A 23252-nucleotide genomic window follows, 5' to 3' on the forward strand; every position below is an offset into this window, starting at 1 on the left:
GAATGCTTCTCATGGCTGTGATGAGCAAACTCTGAAAATACACTGTCTGCCAGAATTACATTGCTGTGGTGTTCAGTGTGCTATTCCAAAGCTGGTTAGCTTTATCATGAAAATGTTCACAGAATTTCTTACTTGTGACTTATCCTGCAAGTAACAAGAGGTAGAAGCTTTAGATGATAATGGTGGAGCAGATTCCTGTGATGGTGCCTTCCTGCAAAGTGTCTTGCCTAAAATTAATATTTTTGAGTGGACAAGCACAGCATTTTGTATAAATAGTACTGGAATTTTTTTCCCTTTCTTAGAGGAGAAAATAAAAGGCATGCTAATTAATGTTGTTCTGCTTGAGGTAACACTGCGTATACACAGAATTTCTAAATTGAATATAAAGCTTTCATTCTGTTGCATCTAGTTAATATCTCTCAGGACATACTTTTTTTTTTACTTGGGAACAAATTTGGCTTGCCATCAAACAATTTAAAATTCTTTGGCTTTCCATCAAATCCTTAATAAGTCGTAAACACGGGAGGGTTCACAATCATAGCTGTTAATTTAATAAGAACTGATGTTTTGTCAGACTTGGGTCACATTCAGTTTGCTGTGACGCGTGTGTGGAGCCCCTGATTCACTAAACAGCCTTGGGAATTCAGTCTTCTTCCTGCCCTTTTCCTGCACATCTTCAGTTAGTACCACCTTGTTTCAGAGTGGGTTTTTACAGTCTCATGATTTCACAGCAGCGACCCAGTCACCCGTGAGCAGCTTGCTCACACTGCACTTCCATGACTTCTGGGAATTTTTAACTGAATCCAAGTGTCTTTGAGCTGACGGCAGGGTTATTGTTGCTGGGAGCAACCTGACTAGGTGTAAAGGACTAGTAGGAAGGGAGAGTGTGCAAAGAAAGCATGACAGACCCTCTCATTTTATGTTTACATGTAATTCTATCTAAGGGATGCCATATTTTTCTTAATTCATTAAACAGGCCAGCTGTTTTCCTGGAATATAGGTCCCTCACTGTCCTTCAAAAAACTCAGTAAGAATTCACTTTGCATTATAACTTGTATTTCCAATCACATATTTTTACAATCTGACCTAACCATAAAGAAATGACATTAAAAAGACTTGAGGTAGTCATATGGGCCATCATACCTCTATGTTCATCAATAAATGTGAATTAACTCAAGGTTTAATGTAAAACTAAGTAAATTTACTTTCTCAAAATAAATTTTAACTGCATAAAAAATTCTTATACCTTAAATCAAACACCAGGAAATGAGTTCAAATACTTCACTATGAACATTTCTAAAAAAACAAACAAACAAACAAAAACCTGTAAAGTAACTTTTCACAATTTCTAAAAATCTTAAAAATAAGCAGGCCAGTTTAAAGGAGCCGGTCGCATTATCCCCAAGTGAGTAGTTTCTAACGTGCACAAACAGAGAGAAGAGGGTTGCAAAAATGTGCCTCAGCTCTTTTACAGCTGGTAAAGCTCTACCAAAAATCCTGGTGCTGAATGTTTTTGTGTTTCCCTAAATTAGCAGGCATGTTTAGAGCACCAAGTAAGTACCAATCTGACCTTTCCAGGGTTTTGTTCCTGCTAAAGTTGTTTGGAACACAACTATATGAAGGACAAAAGTGTAAATGAAAAGTGATTTGATTTGCTTAATGAAAGTTAAATAGATTTGCAGAAGCCTGGGGAAATCATTATTATTCCAGACTGAACCCACAACGTTTTTGCCTCCTTGAGAGTCAAGAAGAAATCCTGACTTCTCCACTATTTGCTGGAAGCTAAAAGGCCTGTTTGTTCTCCTCATGCTGGACTCTTCTGTTTGTGGCCCTGAGTGAGGACCTTGTCCAGCTGCAGAGGCACATCCAGCTCAGTTCCTTGGCTGCCACACACACACCAGACCTGCCACAGTAAGGCTTTGCTTGCAGCCCAATCCTTATGACTTACAAATTCTCTGTAATCTCTTACATGAGACAGGGGGGTCTACAAATATCCCTTTACTTTTTGCAGTTTGGTCTCCTATGAAGTTGTTTGTAGAAATCCACAAATCATGTTTGGATTTTAATCTCAAGGCAACAAATGGGACAATTTGCATCTCGTTACTATTTCAGGTTCTTGCCCTGGGTCTGTTCATATGAGTTCAGCATAGCCAGTGCAGGCTGGGACACAGATAGCCTCGAGTTTATACTTTTAAGTATTTTCTTTGCTGATGTAAGAGCTGGACATAAACCACCAGCACCAGACAGAAGTTTCGAGGCATCTTTGAGCATTAGAACATCAACCAAGAAATACCAGGGAGTCTTCATTTGAACAACCTTGGCCAGGCTACGGATTTCCAGTTCGTAAGATCATAAAGTGTATTACTTTTTCTTTCCAAACAATGAGGGAAATAAGAAACTAGTCTTTTTATTTAACCAAAGTGAAGCAATATAGCAAAACCAGAAATGTGTAGCTGTTCGGGTTATAAGATATGGTAAAAAAATAAACAGATTCTTGGATCTAACAGCTATTGAGAGAGCTGCTGGAGAGTATGTGATAATCCCTTGGGAACATAATTCATATGTGTTTACTTCAGATAAATGAAAACTGTATAATTCTAAAAGAACCAGTCATTAACAGCCATGATTTAAAGTATTTGTCTCTGTTTGTTCTCTTTGATATTAATGGATACCAGTTACTATGCTACTTATATATTAGTGATTTAATACTTACCACTTGTTTACTCCTTTTTACTAAGTTGCTGTTAAATTTTTGGTTGAGCAATACAAAATTTACTGAGATTTTAAGATACATGGCAGAATGGTAATACACAGTTTCAACATAAGGTCATGTCTTCTGCTTAGCAGAAGTGTAACTTTGGAAAACTAAAAAGCAAGAGTCTGTTATGAGCTACTTTCATAATGTGATGCCACAGTAAACAAAAAAAGGATGTATGATAAAGACACTGCACCATCTCATAACCATCTGAAACAACAGATAATCAAATACAACTTTCACTTAGCCTTGAAAGGAGAAAAAAATCTGAAGATGAAGGAGAATTGGAGAGTTTGATAGATTTCCTTCACCAGAACTTGAAGTGAATTATTCAGGATTAAAAATCTTTAATGTATAACCTTTGTGTTGCTGTTCTTCCAGTTGCTCAGTGATGATGCAGGACTCCATTTTCAGGATATGCAATCTTACATTAACAGCTTCTAAACACCAAATTTTTCAATTCTTTCATTACATGGAATGCTATACATTCTTTTCTACTCACTCCAACATGTAGAGGATGCACATTTCTAGTGCATTGGATTTTTATTTTTAATTATGAAGCTAAAATTAGTTTCTATTAGTTTCTAAATCTAAATCTAATTAGTTTCTAAATCTAATCTAAACAAATAATTTAGTTAGGCTTAGTTCTGTAAATACAATTGTTAACTCTGAACTACTTTATGATAACTAGCATTTTAATACAGTGCAACTGATTCAGGTAAGGGTGAATTTGGTTGCAGCAGCTAATGCCAAAACATCAATGATGGATTATTAACAATGTCAAAAAAAATGTTCTAAATAAGCTGTGCTAAGTAGAAAACACTTTTGCTGGTACAGCATCATGCACTCAGTGTATATGGCTGTGTGTTTGCATTGAAGAGCTGTGTTTTTTTGGGTCCCCTGAGGGTTTTATGAAAGACTCCATTCATTTTTCCTCACTTACCCTCTACACGCCCGAGAACGTGCAGCTGTCAACCCCCTTTGAGGCCACACTGCAGACGCCAGTCACGCACCATTCTGTGGGAGCAAGGAGCCTTTCCAGCCTAGGCAAGCTCCTGCTGTGCCAGGAGAAGCAAGGGAGAGTGTGGAAGGGGAGAAGGCTGGGCTGGTGGAGCAGCTGTCTGCAGGAGCCTGCCAGAGCTGCCAGCTGTGCAGCAGCGTGGTGTGGAAACCCACCGAGACACGGGCAGGCTCTGTGCCTGACAGCGGTCAGAGACACCTCCTGAGGCTACTGCTAGATCTCTCGGATCTGTGGAGCTAATTAGGGGAATGGGAGTGAGTAAATGGCAGGCATTTGCTGCTGGGAAAGGTTTCCTATTTGTATTTTGAAGTCCTGCAGATGCAACAGCGTAGATGTGGCATGTCCGGCCCAACCATGTCCAACCGCAGCCTCCAGCTAGCCGAGGGAAAGGCAGGTTTAAAATGTGCCTCTGGAAGGAAGTCTTAAAAGGTGTTTCTTGCTCGGAAATACCTGAGCTTGCCCATGTGCCTGAGCAACAGAGTGATGCTGCAAAATGCTCAAAATGCACCTAAGTGAGAAGTAACACTTAAAAGTTTAGGTAAGTGGGGTTTTTCTATGGAACAAGTTGGAAGTGCCATTGCTCTCAAAGAGTCTGTATGTCCAAGACAATGGGAAAAACATCCATTCCCACCTTTAGTACTTTTTTACCCTTCATCTACCGAGAAAGTCACTACACCGTAATTAAATAATTCAAAGGCGTGTTTTCTCAGGAATCTTGGATCTTGTGCTGTCTGCACAGGATGTTCCAGTCTCCATTTCTAGGTATGAGCTACCCGGGGTTTAGTTCAATTGGCAAGGCTCTTAACATGTTTTTTCAGTAGTTGTAAGATGTAAGAATCACCATAATGATCACCCTGTCTCCCACACTGGCTAGTGATCCTTCTAGAAGGAGATCCTTCACCAGTACACCCTCCTGTCCTTCTCTGATGAGAGACAAGTTTCCTGACACAAAGGATTGGACTGTGCAAATGCAGGTGTTTTGCAGCCACCAAGTCTCTGTGTAGGTTGTGCCTTTAGGAACTGTTTTGTTTGTTTCTACCATATGCTGTGGCAAGAATCCCCCAACGTAATTGTGCTGTATAAAGATGAGTTTCTTTTCTGTTTGCTTTAAATCTTATTTCCCTGAGTGCTGACTGCTTTTGATTGTACAAAACCAGCAATTACTTGTTCCCTATTCATCTTTCACATGGTTACAGATACTGTATTCCTCATCTTGAGGTGTTTTCAGCCTGGAAAGTGAATTATCTAATCCCTTTTGAAGAAACCACTTTGTATCTCTGATCATTCTAATTTTTATTTCTCCTTTTTCTGTCTCTCAGCTCTGTTGTACACTTTCTGAGCTGCATTGGAAGCACCATAATATTAAAGACCAGGGCATGCCATAGAATTGCTCTGTACTGTAAGTCTATTTTTCCCCCCATTTTGTTCCCAGGAATTGTTAATGTTCTATTTTCCTTTTGGCTGTCATAGCCCACTGATCTTAGGTCTTGCGACTATGCAAAACAACTCCCAGATCTCTGTACTGAGAAAGTCAGAGTAATTTTAAACCAACTGTGTGATGCAGTTAGTATTTTTCCCCATGATTATGAAGCTTATTAGTCAGCCTTTCAGTATGGAGATTTTTTTTCCCAGCTCTGTAATTTTGTCATCAAGGAACACGCATGTTTTCTTTTATCAGATTATCTGTTAATATGTTGACCAGATGTCTCCTCACATGTCCCCAGAAGGCTTCTCAAACCCTCCAGATTTTAAACTGGCCTTGAGAAGAGTCTCATTTATTTCCTGAGAATCTAATTTTCTTGAGGGCTTTACTCGGAAAAAAAAAAAACCAGAACCAAGACTTCAAACTCATACCAAAGTACAAGTGGCTTAGTATTTCCAGAATGTGGAACTACTGCAATACTGATGTCAGAAGCTGGATCCCTTTATTTTTGGCTCTCTTGAATGGAGTTTCTGCATGTGATGCCAAAAACAAGTTGGGCAAGTGGGACAGCTTACCAGCAGCTCTTTCAGTGCTAGAAATGGTCATGAGGAAGACGCTACTGCTCCCAAATTCGTGTTGCTGTCAGAGGTATCAGAGTCACACCCAAGCCAGCTGCCTCTTCATACTTCCCACTTGGCCTGGTCCAGCACGCTCCTGTTGTAAATCCTGCCCCAGAGCCTGCTCCCTTCTTACCAGTCCGTCCCAGAGCTCCCCTCCCATTACCTGTCATTGGACAGCACACCCTGTTCTCTCATTCTTCTCTCAAAATGCAATAAAATAAGCCCCGGATCTTGGTTTTGATAGGGATTTATAAAAACTCAGATATTGAGCTTCATCTCCCTTGATTTCCAGTTTTAAGAGAGAATTATAGACCAGCTGGCTTGCCTAGAGTCCAGCTACTAAGGATTTAAACAGGAATGTGCTGTTTTCAACCTGCATTTTCTTCTAAAATACATTTCTTTTTTTTAATTTGAATATTCTGTTTGTAAACTGATTTCAAACAGCTAACACAAACATCCTCAAAGATGACTATTGCAGTTGTTTGAGGTTAACGCAGCCATAGCTTTCCTCTTTGACTAGTCATAATTCTTCTAGTCATAATTTCACAAAGCACATCGAGGCTTCCATGCAGCTACTCACTTTATGTGTTACAGCTGAAGGATGTGTTTTGTTTCCTGATTTTAACAAGTACGTGGCCTTCAACTAAGCTGTGATATGCCTGAGCACACAGTTAAAAACTCCCCTGTCTCTAGGTGAAGAAAGCAAGTTCTACTTTCCAGATACAAATGATTCATAGGAAGCTGAGTAAGTTCACTGGATTTTTTTAACCTCTTTGTAATATCTTCCTGCCAAAAAGGAATGTACATCTATCTTATTATCAGTGTAAGAAAATACTAAGAAAAGCATATAAAATACTAAGAAAATGCTTGACCCTTTGCACTGTCAACTGTTTTTCCTTCTGGAGATCTCTTCCCTTCTTATTAAAGAAGCAACTGATTATCTCAAATATTTCCCTATTTTTTTAAATAGGTCATCTCTAAATTCAATGTATTCAACTTCTGATTCAATTAAAACAAATTCTTTAACTGACTCATACAGAATTCAAAATAGTAATGGTCAACAAGGGTTAGCTCATTAAATTGTGCATAATTGCTACTAAATGACTGTACTTACAGTCCTTAGACTACTCCTTGTTAATCATCAGGAGCTTTTCTTCCAAGTAGAAAAATCATGAAGGTCTGGTCATGATAGCACATGAATCATAAAATAGTTTGGGTTGCAATGAACCTTAAAGATGATCTAATTCCAACCCCTCTGCTGTGGGCAAGGACACCTCCCACTAGACCAGGTTGTTCAAAGCCCCATCCAATCTGGGTTTTAAACACTCCTTATAATTCTCTGTCAAATCTTAAGAATGTTAAAAGTTTAATTAGATCCTATAAACCATCCAATGCTAAAAAATCCAACATCAGGCTGATTCCACCCCTAGAACACACATACAGCCACCAGGACAATTCCAACACACCTGAAAGTCACAGAACAATGAAAGCCATTTGGCTTCAATTTTATCAAATTAAGTAATATCATACAGAATATATTGCAAGTCTAACCTATCCTTCTGTAGCTGGTGCTTTTGGAACAGCCAGTTAACTTAAATTTTAAATTACTTTAAACATTTTAAGTCATATTTAAGAAATAATGCAACATTATTACCACCTCATCATAATGACTTATAGCCCAGCCGCACACTTGACTAGATTGCTGGCTATGCAAAGCACCTGACAAGCTTAAAAAATTATGTGGCCATAAATCCCCTGAGATACAGAAAAATGCTTTTAAAGATCTTCTAAAGAACAGTTTGCCCATTAGCTGTGCTCATTTTTCCTTTGATATACATAAATTTAGTGCTAATATATCCTAGATTCACAAACTCCCTTTTTTTCATACCTGTATCAGAAAACTCATGAACTTAGATCCACACAATTAGCTGATCAGAATATTGCCTTTTGCAAAGTATAGAAATAAATTTAGAGAATAAGGAGACAAAAAAAAATATACAAGAGTATATTTATTACAGCAAAGTAATTAAAAATAAAAAGTAAACAAAATTACATTTAAAGCAAAGTTAAATAGGTAAGTTGTAACCCCAGGAGATAACACCAACCACAAGAACAACCTCTGAGAATCTGACATGAAAGGTCCTCTGTCACAGGCATCGCTCTCCTCGGCATCACCTGGATGTAGGAATGGCTTACCTCAGATAACCCAGGTGTAACAAACCCCGGTGCAGCTTCTTGCTCTTATTCTGACAGCAGATGTCAGATGAAGGGAAAGTAGCTAACACACATCACCATACAAGTTTTGCTGGCTATCACAGTACACCCGTGACAGCTACATTATTTTCACAAAGGAGGTGACTTGTCTGTGGTTGTGTAACCCCCCTCTCCCTGGAGTCCCTGTGGAAGGCTCTCCAAGGCTTACCTGCCTATACACAGCATCGCTGTGTATCCCTGACTCCGATGGCTGAGAAAGAGCTGTGGGAAAATTCTGTAGAAAAGTAAAAAATGTAAAATTAAAGTCCCTGTTGAGACAGGAGTTCTTAGTAGCTCAAGAATTCAAGAGGCCAAACACCAAGTGGAAAAGTATAAAATCTTACAGGGAAAAAAAAAGGGAGTCTAGTCAATCTAACCCTTCTCCCATCTCATGTCTTTCTGGTTAGGAAAGTCTGTCCAGGTGCTTTGTCAGGGAGTTGAGTATTCAGTCTAGCAGTTTTGTTAAATCCAGAATATCTTTTGTGTGTACTAAGCAATTATTAGTTACTTTATACTTTTCCATATTATTTATCCTGCTTGCAGAATCTCCTTGGATTCAGGAAAGGATGCACAAAGAAGCTAGTTCAAAAGAGGGGCACTAATCACAGGTATAGTATAAAGGGCATAGTATAAAAGCAAACAGAAAAAAAACCATGAAAGACAGTCTTCATCAACTGACAGTGAAGTCCAAACTTCTCAGTATCTGTGCATTTGACTTTCCATGTGAATACCATCACTGTGTTTGGGGAAAGTGTCTGCTTTTGATGCTTCATGGAGGTTTGTGTGTCCTGCTGTTTGCAGAGTGCACGTGCCATCTAGGTGTTTTGTTTTCATCAACATCTGGTGGCCTCAGATTGTGTACAGACCATAAACCTGTTCCAAAATATTGTGTGTTCTTGTTCATGAATGTGGCACCTGCTTTTGATATCCCTGGCAAAGCGGACCTTTGTGTACAGCTGGCCTATTAGAAGTTGGTTCAGGACAGTGACTGTAGTGTGACAATACCCTGAACTCCCTAACCAAGGAGCCAGCTCAGAGACTGGACAGCTGCTTAACTGCGCAAATCATTTACACATCCTTGCGCATCCTTTCCATTTGACATAGGTGGCAAACATTCCAACATACGGCATTTGGCTTGCTACATAAAGTCTTGCCACAACCCAAGTACAACAGACAAATTTAATTTTTCAGCACTAAGAGCTAAATTGCATCAGAGGGAAGAAAATAAACCAGATCATGCTGAGAAGAGAGGAGTGTATTTCAAAAAGTGCATTACAAAAAACTGGTATTTAGCATGAACAGAACTATGCAACAGAACAATATGCAACTACTTCAAATAAGTCAATTTACATCAAATCAAAGACATAGAATCGCAAAACTATTATTTCTTCTCTACACAAAAGTGCCTTGAAAGAAGCTGGTCCGTAAGATCTTTATCATCTTCGCCACATCTGTAAATGGAATAAAAGGACCCATTATTTAGCTGAGTGGCACCTTGCTTTCAATGAGAAATGTGCAGCTTCTTGGTGATTTCTCTGAGAATGCTCCCAAGCCCCTGAGGATAAATGACATTACCTCTGGACACATAAACACGAGTATAATTTTATCTGGGTGGTCCTCCTAGGCATTGCCAGAGCTCACCATATGCTTAGCATGGACAGTGGCAAGACATGCTCAGTAGGGTCCCTGTACATTTTTAGAGCACAGTTTCTAAAACCTGCCCATCAAAACTGATTTCTGGCAAATTCAAAATACCAAACTGACCCAAATATAATGGCTCTTTCCTTCCAGCAATTAAAACTTGAAAGAAATACACTTGCCTTGCATTTGTTTTTGGAATAAGTTCCTGACTAAGCTTTCAAGCCCTTTTAAAAACCAAACAAGAAGACCTAAGCTGCTGTTAAAAAGTGCAGCAATCAAGGTCTTTGATGAACATGTGAGTTGGAACAGGAAACAGGTTCCACAGCAGAAATTCCAGGAGGAAAACAAAGAAAGGGGCCTGTGGCAACCTGCATTCTTCCCCTCATACAGCTGCAATACTCCTTTGTATTTGAGGCAATTTGCAATTTATTTAGCAGCTAATTGGTAGTTATACAAGAGACAAATATTGTCAGCTCACAGTGGAAGGCTGAAAAAGAAAATATATTTGGAGTTAAGGTTCAGCAAGCTGCAGCTCTGATAAACAGCAGAGGCAACTCCCATCATGAACACTTGATTCCACCACACAGGTAACTGCCAGTATGTGACTGTCCTCGATGAAATATGCTTTGGGGTCCCTATTTGAAACAGGTGAGGACACTGGCCTACATAAGCATTTATTTAAGAGAAAATCTTCAAAAGCACTTAATCAGCACAGTAATGCAAGGGCTTAATTAGGTTCACATCTGCTGATGGACTGACGGTGTCATTCATTCACAGTTATCTAAGTCTGGCTCACTCCCTCCTTCATACTGGCACTAGCAAGAAACCTTTCAGAAAGGTTTGGGGTTTTTTTTACCCCTTTCCTCACATGGAGCAGTGAGCTGATCTGGCCCACGAATTTGCTTCATGATCTCTACAGCAGGCACAAGAGACATGCTGCCCCTTTTGGCAGAAACCCTATTAGGTGAGCCTAAGCCAAACTGCATTTTCTGCCAGTGGCTGAGCACTTGCAGCACTTGATGTAAAACACTCAAGCAGTGACAAAATTGTTTAAAACCAGGACTTTATTCTAATGGCTTCTTTCAGGACAATCCTCACTGCCATAACGTATTGTTGCATAGTAAAAATCCAGCTAAATCTCTCTTCTGGGTAAGTAAACAGGTTCTGATAGGATACTCCTCCTTATGGACTGTCTGCAGGCAAGCACTTCAGATTAAGAAATGGACCATTATCAATATCCTTGACTAAACTCCTGCATAATATATGCCAATTGCTGCATCACACTCCTGTTCTGAGCTACACAAACTAACCTGGCAAGATTTCAAACAGTCCCTCTGCTCTCCTCTCTTGCAGGCAGCCAAGCTATTTGCAAACACTTTCACACATTCTCCTGCCTGTGAGAAATGTAGGCCAGCTTACCACAAGCAGAAAGTGTGAAAATGTTCTTAAAAAGCCCAGCTGCTGGCCTGTTTTTCATAGACAGAGTACAAGTGCCTCTGTAAATCCTCCTTTTTCGCAAAGGGAACTTTCCCTTTCTGGGGTGAGAACACCCCCTGAGCCGTGTCCCTTGCCCCACCACTTTTATACTAGCCCACTAAAGCTCTAGCCAAACTATAGTACTGGATGCACAAAAACCCACCCCCACCTCCCTCAAATAAACAAACCCACACCCAACTGGGCCTGCTTTTAGTTCTGAGTATTTCAATGCACTTTTAAACATCAATATAATCCATAATTATTTGATTCTTAAGTTAAAAAGTTGCAAATTTAAAGGAGTTATATTTTTTTTCATACAAGCAGTTGTCCAAATTAATTCCACTTAGGTGAATAAGCAATACTCTGCTACAGCTAAAGCAAAAATTCCTCAGAAATGGGGGATTTTAAACTAGCATGAAAGGTATGTAAGCTAAAAGTTAAGAAACTAATTTAATTAAAAACCACAGAATAAAGAATATTTCTTTGAGTAATGCTCAGATTTTAATCCATTATTAATATCCATGATTTTCACTATATTGTTCAAAGGTTTCAAAGAAGAATACCACTCAACATGGAAAATAACATGAGAATTTATTTTAAATTTCAAGGTTGCCTACCTGGACTAAGACGCTGAAGGAATTGAACCTTCTTTCTCACTTGATCCCGGTTTTGCTTTACATTCCTTGCAAGCATGATGACACCGTCTAAAATATTGAAAGCAAATAAAATACTGAAGAATTTTGCTGGATTTCTTCTAATACAACCATATAGCACAATGGCAAAAGTTCTTGAAGAAGTAATCTCCTGCCTACATTCCCCAGTTTTTGTAACCGCTTTATGGGGCATAAACTGCAAAAGATGACATCTAAATGTCTCAGCCAATAAACCCCTATTAATTAGTATTAATCCCCTTCCAGCAATTGCCAAAAAATAACAGGATTTTCAATGCAGGAAAAGGCAGTCCTTGCCATTGTACTTATGGGCAAACCGAGTGAGGAGCAAGATGTACAACACAAAAGGAGGACAAACAGCCATTTTGTGTAATACCAAGTGAGGAAAAAGTCATAGCTTTGTTATGTGGGGGAAAATGCAAGTAGAGAAATAGATGAACAGTGAAGAAGCTTCCTGCTACCAGTTGGGCATTTTTATAAGCATAAAAGCTCATGCTGGTCTGGGGAAAAGATGTGGAAAGACAGAGGCGAATGATTTTGTGGATAGGATCTTTGGAAATGTATTTTGCATATGAAAGGCGCGTACCAGAAGCCGTATTGAGAATGAAAAGTAGTACAGGCAGTTGGAGGTGGAGCTTGGAAGGAAGTCAGAGACTGATTTGATGGGAAGGAGTACTTTATGTGAACGATGACTAAAACATGGAGGTACCAGGTGACTGAAGTCAACCATTGAGATCTATCCTATGGTTAGGGTTGCAAGGTGGAAAAAAAAACCCCTTGCAGTTTGTGCTCTTCGTGATTTGGCACGACAGTACGAGGTCAGGCAAAGCCACGGAGGAGGAGGCTGGAATATGGGTTGAGATTGAAATTGTTGTTAAAATATGAGGACACTGTAAAAAAATCTGTAAGCATATTTGGCCTGCTGGTCTAAAGGAAGGCTCAAAAACTGAAGTGATAATAACATGGACAACCATAGCTGCATAATACTAGATGAAAAGAGCAACTGTTGTCACATCATACATTACAGTACAGTAATTTCATTTAAACCATATCCTAATAACAGGCATGACCCTGAGTTTAATTTGCATTTTCTGAAGAATGCATAGTAGTCCCTAATACTGCCATATATAGCCTAAGACTATGAATAGTACCTCATGACCTGATTACAGAATTTAAATTCCAAGTTTTGCTGCATATAATTTTTACTACGTTTTAGACTATTTTGATCTAGGATTAATACTTCAAATAAGCACAAACCTTTTTTGTTGTGGACCAAATGGTGTCATACCAATTTTCTCGAACTTTTTTTGGCATTCTCCAAAGTATGACATCTTTCCAATAGCAAAACCTAAGATACCAGCAACTATAAAGACAGATAACAAAACACTGTTAATACAAGAGTTTAAATCAGGAGTCTTCTATTAGCTTATTTTAATCATATGATGAATTGTATGTCACATGTCTTCTCAAAACATGTCCCAAACACATGTGAAGTTATACAGGGATTACAGGCATGATTTCAGTAACTACTGAAAACTGGCTACCTATCAGGAGAGATAGCAACTGGTCCAAAACAATGCATACAGGAAAAGGGTATAATATTCCTGCATCCAGGAAAAGGATATAATATTTAGAGGAACAGATTATAGAGATAGCCCACAGTAAAATGAATTCACAATGTCAGCACTAATTGTTCTTGCCCTTGTTTGCACACCATGGTTTATTTCTAACGATGACACTTTTAGCACCGACTTCTCTGGACTTCTAAGAAGCTAGAACATCAGCCTGCCATACTATCACATTGTGCCTTTTAATTTTTACAGAGTCAGAATAAAAGACTACTTCAACATCCTCAAGTTCCCAATGAGTTTCTGCTGAAGAAGGAATCAATTTCATTTCTTGCTATTTAAGAGCCATCTCACTGTACAGTACAATTCCATGCTTTTATTTGTTTTCTTTATCAATCCATGGTTATGAATTAGACAGCTGAGATCAATCAAATGAGCATATGAAAAGGAACATACTATTTTATATATTATAGTATAGTGACTCCTTAATACCATAAGCTGTGCCAAGCATGGCTGATCAATGAGGCTGACACCATTTATAAAGCAAAGCTGAGACTGGATTTTTTTAGGAATTTGAGAGGTTGTATTAAGGAAATATAAGCTGCTATTGAAAGTGTGTACATTTAAAGAATCTGGTTGCATACAATTATTTTTAAACACACTAGAATTCTGATTTCCCAAAGTGCTGGGGTAACATCTCATAAATTCCAAAAGAGGAAGAGTTTGGAAATAAATTCAAAGAGATACATATACGGTCTGCATATTGCCTGTAAATAACCTTTCCTTTCCTTTTAGAATTGGGTACAACTTACTTGCCATCTTGGGGTATGGACCAAATCTCGGACTTGCTGAGAAAACGCCTACAATAAAAGGAAATAGTCAGCAAGCTTATTGACTTGAGGAACTCACCAGCACTCAAAACCAAGGCAGTATTATTCTTCCTACAAGCTTCTGCACTGCTTGAGGTGAAGACAGTATGAATAACTTAGAAGTCCACTAACTCAGACTTCAGAACATCAGAGCACTTTCCATTCCTCTAGTTCTTAGTGCATGTGTTTTGGGGCAGTCCTAGAGTCATAGGAGGAAAAGGATCTGGACTTTGCAGGATTCAGTTCAGGCAGGAATTTAGAGTGGAAAATAACATGAAAGCAGCATGTCTGCCACTGGTGACACCTGCAGCACTGCAGGAGAAAGAGATGGTGGTTTATGTTTCAGCACAAACCAACCCAGCAAATATAATAGTGAAATTAAATCCCTTACTCAGGGTCCAGCTCCCTGTGCTGCAATAGTACAACAAGACCGTTCTTCAGTAGTTTTCTGTGGCTATTGATTAAAACTGTACCACTGGTATCTAGCCATCCTCTGGAGAGGAAAGATCACACATTTTGGCCTTTAAGAGCGTGCCAAACGGGAAAACTAAAAAATTATCTTTAGCTTTTTCACCAAAATCCATCTTCCCCCTAGTTAACCTCAGGAGGTGGAACCAGTATTCCTCCAAGAGCTATGTACCTGGCAGAGGAGTGCCATGCTGTGGAAGAGGGCTCCACACAGCAGGATTACCATGGCAAAGGGAAGGGCAGTGAACACTGGTTGCACTGTTACGTGCATTCAGACAGTAATAATGAGGCTTAGAAGCTCCAGCTTCTTCTAGAGGCAGGCTACTGTGTGCAGCCACAAGAAAGGAGTCTTTAGACAGAGGAGCATTCAGCCTATGTTTAGCACAAGGGCCTTTGCACACAGACATTTACGCAATTTTAAACCGGGTCTCTCGGGGCAGGAGGAACAAAAGTATTGTTTGTTTCTACTCAACCCTCCCCTCCAATTGTTGACACACAGTAATGATTATTTAATAAGGCCATTTGTTATCTCACAGCTAATAAAAAACATTCAAGTACAATGAACAGAAACTGAGAAGAGTAGCAGGTGCCAGAGCGTGTTTTCGAATGTGTAACCCTTGACCTTCTCTGACACACTCTCCCTTGCTCCTTCCCTCTCTGTCTGCCTACAAGCTCATACGTCAAGGATGCAATAGGGAACCCACATCAGCCTCTTGTGGTGTAGCTGAGCTTTTAGGTTAAGTAACATGGTAATAGTGGCTGGAACAAAACAAGGAGCTTGCAACCACACACAGTGAGAAATGGATGAGCCATTTCCACCACCTCCATTTGCTGTCTCCCACCACCCACCTTTAATAGCCCTGCTCCTTGCTTCAGGCCCTATGAATTTTTTCTTCTCCTGCTGTAACCAGCTGCTGATGCAGGCTGAAGGACTGTCTTACTTGCTCCTGTGGGATATACCTATCTTAGCGTTCTTCAGGATGGATGCCCTTTGCTCTTTACCCAAACGCTAACCCCAGCCTTAGCCAAGACCCCCAGCAGGGAAGCTCAAGGTGCCCTGTGTAGAACCAGGTTCATCCACAAATACAATTATCTTTTGTGTTAGCCTGCAGATCACAAGCCATCCCTACGAAAAGCTCTCCATCTCCTCACTTTGGCAGTATTCCCTGTCCCTCTGTATCAAAGCTGTAGTCAAATTGGTAAATGGTCACTGTAAAAACATTGCCAGCACTTTTCAAATAACCTAACTGATTCTGATGCCCCTGCTCAGGCTGTACAACAACCTGCCCTACAAGCTGCCCCAGTGAAGACTTTACACAAATGCATGTGGTCATGGTGACAGAATCCAGCCACCAGTCTTTGGATTTGTGAATTCTGTTTTCAGTTCATGCTCTTTCAAAAGAATGACTGTGGCAACGCATACACAATGATCAAATCACTCTAACAATGATGGGGATGAGTAAGAGGAATATTGATATTGAAAAACAGCACTTCAATAATGTACTTTTTTATCTTTACCTTTGGAGATTAGCCCCTGGGTGACAAGCATGCTCCCGAGAGACAAAGGAAGAGCTGTGAAAATGAAAAGGAGGTATCTAGTGTAAGCCAAAATTTCTTCCTTATTTGGTAAATACTTTACTCTCTTATACATTACGTGTTTAATATGTTTCTAATGTTAAACACATTCCTCCTAAATATTAACTTTGCCTACTGTCCTAATCACTCAGATTACATTCTCTTCAAAGCAAGAATGTTCTCACACAGTGCCAGACATCAGCCATGTTGTAACATCTGGAGCTAATGCATTAGGTACAGTTATTAAATAATAGCTTCCATTATCTGAATATCTCCTCTCGCTACTGCAGCACTGGTAATGTCAGCAGCTCCGATGAAATGCTGAAATCCTTCTCGATATTCTCCATTCAGAAAATACATAATTTAGACACAAACTGACGTGGTGGACTTAAAAGGCACTAAAACACTGAGTAACTAATATTTCAGATGTCCTAATCCTGAAGAATTTTACAAATCCAAGACACGTAGCCATGGCCTGCCTAGCATTCAAAGGCAAGAATAAGTACATAACAAAATAAAACACTCCTAAGGTGGTTGTATTAATGGACCTCAAGAATAGAACCAACTCTACAATTGTTAAAGTAAGTTCATATTAACCAAGAGTTTAATTCAACCACCTTTACCTACAGTGGTTATGCAAATAATTCAATTAACTCTATAATAACACAATGGTTAACTTAACATGACAGAGTTAACCCACAACAATATTCTGGTAAAAAAGCATTTTGCAGCCAATTTTGCATATGTACATCCAGAAGTCATTCTCAGTGTGGTAAGAATAATTCTGGATCACCCACCTCTGTACCAGAAACTTTCCTGTTTGCATTCCTTACGGATCCTTGCAACTTCTCCAGCATCTTTAATTTGGGAGGTGGGGCAAAAGAACATGGGCTGAAAGCATAAACCTGGATTAGTTTACTGAATTTAATTTCACAGGAAGAAAAAAAAATAATTAAAGAAGATAAATTATTAAAAAAAAAAAAAGAATAAAATACAATGCAAAAAACAACCAATCAAGCAAAACTCCTTATTCTGTTATTAGCCCTGTGATTAAATACTGATACCCCAATACAGAAACAGAAAGAACTACACAGGTTTTATGTTAAAACCACTCACCCTGTTGGTCTGCTTTCCTAAAATAGCTCAGCTGCTGCTTACTCCAGAAGCATATTGCTTTATTTCTGCTAGTCATTTCATTCTCCTGAGCTACCTCATCTTTCTGGGAAAGAAATTAGGGGAAATAAAGGCAGAGTGGCCTTTATTTCCAAATTTTAGTTTCCAAAAATTAAATTCTGCCCCATACAGAAGTCAACTGAAGTTCAGAAGAGGGTCAACATAAACTCCACCAGATTCCCCACTAGCAGAACTTTCTCTCTGACTAGTTTAAACATATTCATGGCATTAACTGAACTCAACCAAACTGGTTTCACCCTTATAATAATTTAGCTCACCAACAGACTCCTTTTAGGTTAACAGTAGCTCTTTTTTCCCCCATTTTGACTGTGAGAAAAAAGTGCCAGTATTATCTCTTACATTCTACCATCCAGGGTATTGACATGCAGATAGAAGTAGATTATTTTCCTTTAAGAAAAGACTCAGTTATGAGTGTTAACACTTGCAGTATCATTATCAGACATCTGAAATATGTGGGTGTACTGGTTTGGACTGGGAAAGGGTTTATTTTCTCCACAGTAACTCATATGTTGCTAGGTTTTGGATTTGACCAAACCAGTATTGGTAATACAGGGTTGTTTTAGTTACTGCTGAGCAATGCTTACACAGAGTGAAGGCCTTTTCTGTTTCTCAGGATGCTCCACCAGCAAATGGGTTGGGGGTGCACAAGAATTTGGGAAGAGACACGGTCAGGACAGCTGACCCCAACTGACCAAAGGGATATTTCGTGGCATATGATGTTGTGCTCAGCAAGAAAAGCCGGGGGGAAGAAGGAGTTGTCATTAATTTAAAATTAACTGAAATTTTAACATTTTTCTGTAAAAACACCGCATCTACAAACATACTTATTCCTGAAAGCAAAAATCACAGAACAAGCAGCGCCTTGGGAAAAAGTGCACATTCGTCTGTTACAGGATTCTATCTCATTTTATGCCTGACTGATCCATGATTTTGTAACCATAATAACAAAATGCATTTATTGGCCACTGCCACAGGTTTCTTATTTTAGCTAATTAATATCTCGGTCCTTCTTCGAGCACTGCTCCCACGGAAGTTAATGGTAGTTCTGCTTGGATAAACAGTACAGAAATGACTCCACCCCAGACCCTAGAGAACCGCTCCAAACTGGTTTCAGAGCAAAGTCACAGCAAATACAGTAAAGTCCAAACAGGCTGAGTGAAAGATAAGGAAATGAGTGTCAGGGCCCTACATGCACCAACAGGCTTTGCAATCTTTCTGCCTCCATACACACCCTGCTAGGGGTTTAGTTGCTTGGGCTCAAAGTCAGCTCTAACATGGCACAGTTGTGTAACACTGAATCAGATTGCTGTGAAAACAGCAAAGCTGGGAGAAAGAGCTGCAAGAAGCTTTGCTCAGGGCCTCTGCCCTTTGGCTCAGGAGCTGCATATAAGCACAGCCCCTTACCCTAACTGTGTTGTAGGGCCTGTACCTGGCCCTTTACCATGAAGATCCTTACCTTGCCTTGCTAACTTCACTTTCTGGCTTACCATCAGACTTGCCTTATTCCTAAGGAATGGCCTGGCAATCACTGAACTGACTGTAAGCTGACCCTGGTTAACATCAATGGATCTGCTCTCCTCCTCTTTTCTGGCTACTGTGGGACTGTGCTCCTAATTCCTGAGGTGCCAGCCCCTGCCACCTTGCAGTCACTCATGACTCCAAGGTCCCCTTTCCGTGCAGATCAACCCACTTTCTCTGCCCTCTGGTAATGACTGGTTAGCAACAAGGTTGTACCACATTTAAATTCCTCAGTTTCTCCATCAGAGGAGAATGCTCATCTTCTGTACAGCTGGAGGGCAGATTCTTGTGCAGTACTGTTCCCTTCTCCCCTTCTGAATACTTGGACACACACACACAATTTACTGGGGACGGGTTATACTGGGCTTGTGCTCACACACTACGGCTCTGCCAGTTCATAACTAGTTTAACTAACATTGCATAAATCAGTCTCTTAGCCTTAAGACTCACAACTCCTATCCCTCCAAACATAGTGAGCCTGGAAAAAAAAACACATAGCCCTTCTTTTCTTCATTTATATGCTTAAGCTAACTGACATGTTTCTGTCTTCAATAAGAGCAATTGAGGCAAAATCCCAGTTATTCACTAGCAATAGAATTAAAATAAAAGGGAGAAAACCCAGCTTACCCATCCAAATTGCTTTCTTGGAGGTGTCTGACCTTCCTGCTGGACTGTTTCAGAAGACATCGTCTCTTTCCTTGTACTCCTTGCTCACCAGAAGCTCCGCGTTTTATGCTCCGCTGCTGCGTACAAAGGTAAAAAGCCAAACTGTCATACTGATACTTTAAGTTCAATGTTCATCTAGAAATAAAAATGCCCAAGTTGAAAGGTTGACAGCAGAAAGCATTCAATCACCTGATATGCAGTTCACAGCACAGTGAATCACTTATCAGCAATACCGAGTTCTGTGTAACCCAACTCAAACAGGAAGGTGGGGAACTACAATTACATGCTGAGTCATGACCCAGCATAGCACGCTCAGTGATAGAGAAATGAGAATAAATGTGAGCAAGTCATCTAAAACCTTTCTAATTTTTACTGCAGGTCAAAAAACAGCTTCTTTAGTGTGCTGTCCAGAATTATTGCCCTGCTTCTATCCTCACTGCTGTCATCTAAAGTCTGGATTACACAGGACCCACAAGGCAAGCTTATCACAAACCACATTTGCATTTTTCCAACAAACACTATCCAGTTACAAATATCCTTAAAAAAAAATTAATCTAGAAGCATAAATAGATTCCAAAGAGTTTTGGAGTTGCAATCTTCCATGCCTGAGAATTGGGATACTAGGGAAAAGCAAGAAGGAATCCCATTTATTCCTAGAGTAATTCAAACATCTAAACTGTGATTTTTACCTAGCACTTTGGTGCATGGTCTGGCACTTTATTTACCAACATATAGGGCATTGCTGCTTTTCCAAATGTACTTTTTGTGAATGGTGTCACTAAGTAAGGCTAAAGTGACTGTGAAGGGCAGAGTGAAAAGAAAAGATAAGCAACAATTTAGTAACATAATTTGGTTTTGCATTCATAATATTACCATATAAACCTCTTTCTGCACTTATTTTGGAGTCAGTTAGACACCTATAAAGTTCAAACAATGTCTGCTTCACAAACACGACATATTTAGACAGTAGGGCTTTCTTAAATAATGCCACAGAAGCAACATTACCTTCTCGGCCCTGGCTAAAAAAGAAGTCAAGTATTGCATTCACACCAATCTGCACTTTATTCTCAGACACTTGCAAAAATGACAGTGACCACTGTGTCTTTGAAAAACATACGTTTGAAAATCCACATATTATCTGGAAAGCTCACAACTCTACATTGTCTGTCTCAATGTGAGAGCAATTTAATTTCCAATTAAGCAATTTGCGTCACTTAACGCAAAAAAGATGAGAAAAATGCATAAAACTTTAAAGAGGTTTGTGACAATGAAAGATCAATCAAATTTTCTTATTCTTATCTACTCACAAAGGCTACTTGTGCAGATGGTTGCATAAAAATAATCACTGGAAACAGTTGCTAACTGCTACAATAAAGTGCTTATCCTTTTCATGAGGATAAAAAACCTGAGTCACTGGAGAAAAATAAATAAAATAAACCAAATCAAAAAACAAAGGACTATAAACTAAGATTATAAAAATTTGCAGCTTGCCATTTACCTCCTGTATTGTCTTCGGCATACATTTTTCCTGAACCATAATTTATTCTACTACGCTACTGCTTCAACAGTAGCAAAGAATAATGAAGAATCCCAAAAATATTTAGCCCTTTAAGCAGCTTCCTGGTACATCTCCCACACGGGATGAAAGCTGAAAGCTACACTGGCAAGAATGAAACAAAGAGACAAAGTTAAGGTCATCAAAATATTATGTAACTGAATTATTAGTATTCATACTTAGCAGACTGAGCAATGCAAAAGTGTTCCAGTATTCTGAAGCCCTATGTCTTGGAAAGACAACCGCCATCCCAAAAAATAACTTTATTTGCATTAACCTACTGAAAAAACTTTCATGTAACTTTCTTGTAACTTTTTGTAACTTATTACTGTTTTCTCAACCTGCATATGTAATTCTTAGTGTAACATTTAACTGTATATTCTCTTAGCTGCCTTAAGAAGAATTCCCAAAAATGTTGTTCTTCTGTTTAACTGAAATACTGTATAATAGATTGATTAAATCAATGTGGTTTGCAAAGATCAAATATTCAAAAAACTTCTTCCTCTTCTACAAGAACTCTTCTGGATAATTTATACATTTACAGAAGAAAAGGCTAATATTAGGCTCCTGAAAGATCTCATGGTTTCAATACTTCTAACCGGATCATAAAGAAGCAGTACGCAAGAAGATAGTTAAGTTTTTCAAGTGTGAGAATTGTCAAGTTCATATAGTCTGTTTACAATAAGACACCTCCTTCCAAACAGGAATGGTGACCACATAATAGGGTAACTTGGGGGAGAAGGTGGGAGCCAGAACTGCATGTGTTATCTGGTCCCTGCAGCGGCCTGTGATCTGCCGTGAACACTGCATATCTGCCCAAGGCAGGCACCACTCATCACCGAGACGATTCATTAGGACTTCAGAGAGGCGCTCCGAGGACTGTGTCCCTTGTGAGGAACAGGGGAAGATTCGCCATGATGTTCCACACCCCTCTGAACTGCCTCTTTGTTTTAAATCCAGGCTCTTATTTCAGTAAGAATCTACAGAGCAGCTGTACTAGGTCTTCAAGGAAAAGCTGCCTACCAACACCTGTGCCCACAGCAGGGAGCAGGGGAACGCTCCACATTTGCCTGGCCGTGCCTCTGCAGCAGCTGCTCAGTGCCCTCACCCTGGGTACAGCACGCCCGGCCAGCACACGGGTGTGCTGTACTTTCACTGCTTCACAGAATCATTTAGGCTGGAAAAGAGATCATCGAGTCCAACCTTTGACTGATCACCAACGTATCAACTAGACCACGGCACCAAGTGCCCCGTCCAATCTTTCCTTAAACACCTCCAGGGACGGTGACTCCACCACGTCCCTGGGCAGCCCATTCCAATGTCTAATCACCCTTTCTGTGGAGAAATTCTTCCTGATGTCCAGCCTAAACCTCTCCAGGCACAGCTTGAGGCCATTTCCTCTTGTCCTGTCACTGGTTGCCTGGGAGAAGAGGCCGAGCCCCACCTGGCTACAATCTCCTTTCACGTAGTTGTAGAGAGTGATAAGGTCTCCCCTGACTCTCCTCCGGGCTGAACAAACTAAGCTCGCTCAGCCGCTTCTCACAGGATTTGTGCTCTAGTCCCTTCACCAGCCTCTTTTCCTTTCTCTGGACACGCTGCAGCACCTCAGTGTCCTTTCTGAATCGAGGGGCCCCGTCCCCACCGCTGGCGGGAGACGCCTCGCATGAGGTGCCGCCTGCCCCGGGCCGGCTGCCGAGAGCCACAGCCCGGCCCCGCCTTTCCCCGCCGTGCCGCCGGAGAAATCCGGCCCCGCGGAGCTCAGCCCCTCCGGCACAGAAAGCAGGAGGCTGACGCTCCCCCAGTCGCCAGCACCACTTACCTTTCTCGGGCCACCGGAGGAAGCGGAAGGGGTGGCCCGGCCCGGCCGGCCCCGGAAGGCCGTGAGGGGGCCCGGCTGCATCGGAGGCACGGCCGGGGAGGGACCGGCTGCGCCCCGCGCCCGCCTCGGCTTCCGGGGCTGAGCCGCCCTGGAGCAGCGC

The 23252-nt window shown here is 40.4% G+C and overlaps 1 protein-coding gene across 4 annotated transcripts; it reads right to left on the reverse strand.

Annotated features, from left to right (window-relative positions):
* Window positions 1-9237: 9237 nt before the first annotated feature.
* On the reverse strand, window positions 9238-23252 carry OCIAD2 (OCIA domain containing 2). 4 transcript variants are annotated; one of them, XM_050337856.1, is made up of 8 exons: window positions 23093-23252; window positions 19680-19795; window positions 17138-17231; window positions 16284-16337; window positions 14241-14288; window positions 13118-13223; window positions 11807-11893; window positions 9238-9523 (listed from the first exon to the last, which is right to left on the reverse strand). In XM_050337856.1, exons 2-7 carry the CDS (start codon window positions 19737-19739, stop codon window positions 11812-11814), a joined length of 444 nt encoding a protein of 147 aa, XP_050193813.1. In that variant the 5' UTR covers window positions 19740-19795; window positions 23093-23252; the 3' UTR covers window positions 9238-9523; window positions 11807-11811. The 4 variants fall into 4 exon arrangements, with proteins under 4 accessions (XP_050193813.1, XP_050193817.1, XP_050193816.1 ...); XM_050337860.1 differs by having other exon boundaries at window positions 19680-19792; window positions 23093-23239; XM_050337859.1 differs by lacking the exon at window positions 23093-23252 and adding an exon at window positions 21217-22930 and having other exon boundaries at window positions 19680-19792.

This window comes from Myiozetetes cayanensis, unplaced genomic scaffold (assembly GCF_022539395.1).
Source record: "Myiozetetes cayanensis isolate MyiCay16 unplaced genomic scaffold, myiCay2020 scf7, whole genome shotgun sequence".
NCBI lineage: Eukaryota > Metazoa > Chordata > Aves > Passeriformes > Tyrannidae > Myiozetetes > Myiozetetes cayanensis.

Bases quoted from the DNA above. Each gene is read 5' to 3' on its own strand.
- OCIAD2 (XM_050337856.1), bottom strand. From the start codon at position 19,739: ATGTCTTCTGAAACAGTCCAGCAGGAAGGTCAGACACCTCCAAGAAAG. The intron at 16,338-17,137 runs GTGGGTGATCCA...TCATTTTCACAG, and splicing joins GGAAAGTTTCTGGTACAGAG to CTCTTCCTTTGTCTCTCGGG. The intron at 13,224-14,240 runs GTAAGTTGTACC...CTGTCTTTATAG, and splicing joins TCCATACCCCAAGATGGCAA to TTGCTGGTATCTTAGGTTTT.